This window comes from Nyctereutes procyonoides, unplaced genomic scaffold (genome assembly GCF_905146905.1).
Source record: "Nyctereutes procyonoides isolate TBG_1078 unplaced genomic scaffold, NYPRO_anot_genome, whole genome shotgun sequence".
Taxonomy (NCBI): Eukaryota; Metazoa; Chordata; class Mammalia; order Carnivora; family Canidae; genus Nyctereutes; species Nyctereutes procyonoides.
This window is the reverse complement of record NW_026575132.1, coordinates 31824410-31830409: the sequence shown is the minus strand read 5'-3', so window position 1 is coordinate 31830409 and position 6000 is coordinate 31824410. Positions and strand designations below refer to the sequence as shown.

The 6000-nt window shown below is 52.6% G+C and overlaps 1 protein-coding gene across 1 annotated transcript in view; it reads left to right on the top strand.

Moving 5' to 3' along the window:
* The first annotated feature begins 2906 nt into the window (after nucleotides 1-2906).
* Nucleotides 2907-6000, top strand: part of ARHGAP22 (Rho GTPase activating protein 22) — a 143390-nt gene continuing 140296 nt past the window's right edge. Inside the window, exon 1 of the mRNA XM_055345011.1 lies at nucleotides 2907-3241. Coding sequence (XP_055200986.1) covers nucleotides 3208-3241 — 34 coding nt within the window. The 5' untranslated portion in view covers nucleotides 2907-3207. The remainder of the gene's footprint in view (nucleotides 3242-6000) is intronic.

The window sequence follows — 6000 nt, the reverse complement described above, 5'->3', positions numbered from 1 at the left end:
ATGCTGGACTGCTGGAGGAGTTTTTATAACTCCCGATGACCACTGCACAGTACCAGACTAAACAGGACCCAGTGGTGGAGGGGACACAAGAAATTAGTTTTCAAAGCTCCCCAACATGCAGCCAAAGTTGAGAACCACTGACCTGAAGCCATCCTGGCGCTGGCCAGTGATGTGACCACCTGACCGAGAGAGGTGCTCATTCCAGTGGCCGCCTTTGGAGAGTTCTGCACCCCCAACCCTCTCTACTCACCCTTCAGTGCCTAGCCAAATCTGGCCCACAGCAGACTTGGAAAATGCTGAAAGGATGCCAGGCAGGGAACCAGGGGAGACCCAGGATCGCTGCTAGGAGGGGCAGTGCCATGAGGGCAAGTGCAGGGCTGTGAAGAGAGGGCTGCTTCTCTGTCTCGACTTCTACTCAAAGCCTGTATCTTCTCTTTGTAAACTTCAGGAAGGCAGGGGCACTAATGTCCCTTCCAGCTGGACCCTATGGATCCCCTCATCCAGAAATGTCCTGGGAACACAGTCTGAGCGCAGGGGAAGGGAAGGGCTATGTTGTCCCCCTACTCATCTTCATCCTCCATCATTCTCAGATGCAGAATCTAGACTAGCTCTTACCCTGTTCCCCAGCTTTACTTCTGGGTTTGAGGCAAGAGCCTCTGTGGTTTTGTTCAATTCTAACACTGATCCCAAGAAAAGCAAGAAGGTGAGCACAGCGACTTCATGTCATGGGAGGAAACAGCTGCACAGGAAGAGCACCCGGGGATGGTTTCTTAACCAAAACAAGTGTGAGTGGACCCAAACTAAGTCTTTAGGGCATTTCCCTGCCTCAGGCTTGGAGCACGCAGTCCAGGCTGCATTACTCACAGGGCTTCAGGATTGCTCAAGACATCATCAGTGGCCACGAGACCTCACCCTATGACCCTAATGTCAACATGAGATTTTCCAGATCTGTATCCTCCCCACTCCTCCTGAGTAGCCTCCATCCAAGCCTGACCCGGCCTCTACCTGGCCTGAAAGGAAAAGGAGGGCAATTGGATCATTCAGGGGTGTTTTTGCATCTGTCCCTCAAGCCAATAGTCCTCACATGGCTGGTGGTCTGAGTCCAGCCTGAGGCTCAGGACTGGGAGTGAAGAGGGGTGCTGGGCCACCTATAAGACACAGCCAAGAGCCCTGGGGAAGTGCTTGATGGCTCCTTTGGTGGTAGAATCAGGAGAGTTTCACAGGAACTTGCTCAGAATGATCAGACTTGTGTAACTGAAACTGTGGGAAAGGATACCTCCAGAGAGGGAACCACTGGTGCAAAGGCACAGGGGCACACGGGGCCGCACGTGCACGTGGCTGTGTGCAGCATTAGCAGCAATAGGTCACCAATGAAGGCATGGATGGCACCATGAAACGCCTTAAATATTATATCAAAATACTTATTCATTTCTTCTGAGGGGTGGCTGAGGGCCAGAGCAAATGACTTGATGCTGAGTAAGACAGCTTTGTCTGCATGCACTCTGCTTTCTCCCTGCAACCAGGCCATTGGACTCCCACATCCTGGTGAGTCCTTGACCTCTCCAGTTCTCCTGTCCCCTCTGTAGGCCACACCCTGTCCTCTCTAGCATGGATTGCTGCAGGGGCTCCCAGTAGACCCTTTGCCTCCAGAACTTCTGGAGGATTCCACATTAACACTTCATTTGGGGCAATCAGTGGACATGGGGGCACTCTGAGGATCAGGGAGGGAGCATGGCCATTCAGAGAGGTCATCTTTCAAATCCCTCATCTTCAACTGCTAAGAGGACCACACAGCACTTAGACTAAAAAACACCCAGTCCCAGGCACAAATGTCTAACAGCCCCTGGGGTCATTTCAGGGGCACAAAGGCTGGTCCTCACCATCTAACAAGTCACTGAGGACACTCGGGCAAAAAACTGCTCACATGAAGTGGTTGGAATTTGGAAGTTTAGAGAGACTGGCATCGTGGAAAATCATCAGCTGTAGACATGCCACCTGGGGTTCAGAGTCCCCTCCTGACAGTATTATGTGATTTGGGGCAGGTTGTTTAGCATTTCTGTGCCTTGTCTTCTTTATCTGAAAAGAATAGCACCTGCCTCAGAGAATTAGAGAATTAAATGAGATACGGAATATAGAGCGCCAGCCTCAATGCCAGACACACAAGTAGGCACCTAAATGATAGCTAAGTACTGTGGTTGCATCTCTTGGGCAATTTTTTTGGCTCTTGAGACTGAACTCCCCAAAAGCCCCACTACGCATTCTTTAGAGTCATGTTGAGTATTGAACGGAAACATGACAATTAGCAGATTCACTACTCAGTGAACCGTTTCTGAGACCCTACTACGTGCGGACCCTAAACGAAGTGCTTCACGTGCGTGGACTCCTGTCACCTTGTCGAAGCAGCGGAAACATCCCTATCAGGCATCCCTCGGCTTGCTGGGCCCATCCACGAGGCTCTCAACACCGCCGGCCGTGAGCGCTGGGGCCATCAGGCAGAGCGGGTCCCGCTGGACGGGTTGGAGGTCGCCTTGGCTGGGGCGGGTCTCCTTCGGTCCCCAGGGGAGCCCCCGGGCGGGGGCCGGGGCAGGCGGCGCGCGGGCGGCAGCGCCGCGGATTTCCTGCGGCTTCTCTGCGGGAGGCGCGCGGCCCCGGCCCTCCCCGCGCAGTGGGCGGGTCCGCCCGGCAGCCAGAGCGGAGCCGGAGCAGGAGCGGGAGCGGGAGCGGGAGCCCAGCTGGAGCCGGAGCCGGAGCCGGAGCCGGAGCCGGAGCCGGAGCCGGAGCCGGAGCGGAGCTGGGAGCCGCCTGCCGCGCCGCCCCGGCCGCACCGGCCCCTCCCCGCCCGCGCGCGCGCGCCCGCCCGCCGGAGGCTCCGGGATGGGTAGTGCCGCGGGCGCCCCGGGCGGAGGGACAGTCCGGCTGGCCCGCCCTGGCCCAGTGACTGACCAGCAGCCCTTCCCAAGGCTTTTAATGGTTCGCTTGGATGGGAATTAATTCTGGGATGGATCAATAATGCATTGAGGTTCGTGCAGTCCAAGGCAAGCCGTCAGTCGGAAGCAAGGAGACAGAGCAGAGGGAGCATCGCCGGTAAAGCCAGCAGCCATGGGGGCCCTAGCGGGGCCGGAGGGGCAGTCGGGCCAGAGGAAGAGAAAAGGAAAGTGGATGACAGCATGATCGGCACAAGGACTCAGGCCTGGCAGCTTCTGGAATATGCTGAGCCCAAAGATCAGGCAAGCCAGGAGGGGTAAGTCCAACTTCCTGGGGTGGATCTGGGCAGTGTGTGTCTCTTGGCCAACACGTGCAGACACTTAGCCGGCTGCCACACTGGGGGGTCAGATGAGGCAGGCATTCCAGAGGCATCCTGACGCACAGGCCTTCCTAGCGAGGCTCCTGGGGTCAGACCTGAGACACAAAGGGGCAATGGCCATTTTAGTCCTCCAGTGGGTGTGCAGCCCTCACCCCATATTCTATGTTTTGACGAGTTCCTGAGTTTCTCAAAATGAGCAGGTGACAACCTTGGGAAACCTTTGTTCCTTTACTAAAAAATACATGCTCAATGCTCAAGATTTGTCCAGCAGCCAAGACAAAAGTGGCCCTCACTAGGGAAGACCATGCCCTGGCTTCTGGAGCCCGCCAGGTCCAAGTGAGAGTCCTTGTTCTTGTGGCCTGAGAGGGTGCTGTGTGAAGCCTGCAGTAGCTGCTAGGGCTGGGCTGCAAGAAGCAGTTTCTCAGACAGGCCATAGGCAGGCAGGCACTCCCACAGGGAGAACTCCCAGGAAGCTGCATGGCCTGAGGTGAGGGTGCTGAGGGCTCAGATCTCGAGATAAGTAAGAGATGGGAGTCTGGAGAATCTTGCAGGGATGATCTTGAGGGATTGAGCTGGTGCCACAGCCAGCCTCTGTCCCCACTCAGTGGCCTGGAGACTCAGGACAAGTCCCTGGACTAGGGATAGTATCTCTCTATGGACAACAACTTCTTGACCAGTGTCCTTTTAGATAAGAACATCTGTCTTTTAAGAGAATAGGATGTGTCTTTATAAGTGGCCAGTGCTTACGGAGGGCTGTAAACTCCAAGCTTCCCTTTTGAGCCATGAGTACGAGGACAGGTGGTTTGGAGGTAGATAGAACAACTACCTGGGGAGCTTGGAAACAGTGTGTCTTGCCCAGTATGTGTGAAGCCTTCAGCCTCCTGTGAACTCACAGGCAACACACTCATCTCATTAGCTACTAAAGGATGATTGTGGGGTTGGCTCCAGGGCATAGTCACAACTATCAGGACCCCTCTGTGGGGTGCTCCAAATGGATGATAACTTGTGCACCCCAATGGGCAAATGAGGGCTGTGCATGGCTCTGCTGAGGGGCAGGAGTGTGATCTAGTGACCACCTGAAGGGCTGGGCCAGGCCATACATGCTATCTACCCTCCCAGCCCTGTCTAATGCACTAGCCACTGACCAGATGTGGCTATTGAGCCCTTGACATATGACTAGTGCAAATTGAGAAAAATATGCCCTAGATTTTGATGATTTGGCATAAAAAAGAATGTAAAATATCTTACTAATAATTATATTGAGTATAGGCTAAAGTGACAATATTTTGGATATATTGAGTTAAAATACATCATTAAATTTAATTTCACCTTTTTTTTTTTTTTACTTTCTTTGAAAGCAGCTACTAGAACATTTATAATTGCAGTTACATATGTGGCTTACATTATATGTTTATTGCATAGTGTTCATCTAGAAAGAGACCAGGGCTTCAGCAAAAGGGCTCTCAGGAAACCAGCCTCTGAAATCCCAAACTTCCTACAAGCAGTTGTCCTAGGTTAGTGGTTCTTGGCCAGGAGTGATTTTGTGCCACCCCCACCCTCCACTACTCCCCACCCCCAGGACCTTCGGCATTGTCTGGAGACATTTTTGGTTGCTCCAACTGAAGGGTGCTACTGGTGTCTTGTGGGTAGAGAACAGGGACACTGCTAAACATCCTAAAAAGCAGGGGACAGGCCTTGCAACAAAGAATTATCTGGCCCCAAAGGTCTATAGTGCTAAGACTGAGGAACACTCCACTTGATGATAGTATCTGATATATTAAAAGATGATGCTTGTGTGCCATGCATCAACTGACCACTTAGCCACAAAAATGTATGATCATAAACTATGATAAGAAGCATTCTAGGAGCATATACTACAAATGTAGCATCAGAGGAAGCAAGAGGTATGTTAGCAAGGGCTAGGAAATGACAGGGAGCCAACTAGGCAAAGAACGGTGGAATGAAGAGGCCACATTCCTGGTGGGGAATAGCATGTGCAGGTGTTGTGGAAGGGGAGGGGCACACAGGAGCTAGGGGCAGGAAGGGGCAGCAGGCACAGCACAAGGCAGGAGACCAGGTCCGGAACTAGATCATGCAGGGTCAGGCTTGCAGCTTGTTAAGGAATAACTCTTCCTAGGGATATTTCTGGGGAAATACAAACCAAAATTCTGTGTGTGTGTGTGTGTGTGTGTGTGTGCGCGCGCGCGCATGTGTTTACCTTGAAGTAATTAGGCTGTGGTGGAAAGAAGAGCTCCCATCAAAATTTATCTTTGAACCATTGAACCTTTTAGGAGCTGGGCAGGATACATGTTATAAACACAGTAAGTCATAAAATGCAAATCACAGCCATTGGTATCCAGACACTGCCTTGTCCAGACTGCTCCACGCTATCCATGTTCTAGATACACTATGTGAATGCACTGGGATGCATGAACAAGACTGAGGTTGCTTTCTGGATTGGTAATAAAATCAGCCTCCACCAGCTCAGAAGCCTCTGGGCTGCTCTGCAGATAGGGGCTTCCCAGGGATCCTTCCACAGAGTCATGTTGGATGTTAACTTCCTGTGAGGCCCCATCCAGGCCAGCCCCGGGTGAGCATGCAAAGGCTGCCAACACACTGAAAGCAGTCCTGAGGTCTCCTTCCTAAGAAGGGAGAGATGCCAAGATTAAGATTTTCCTTCCTCCCAAGGAAAACCC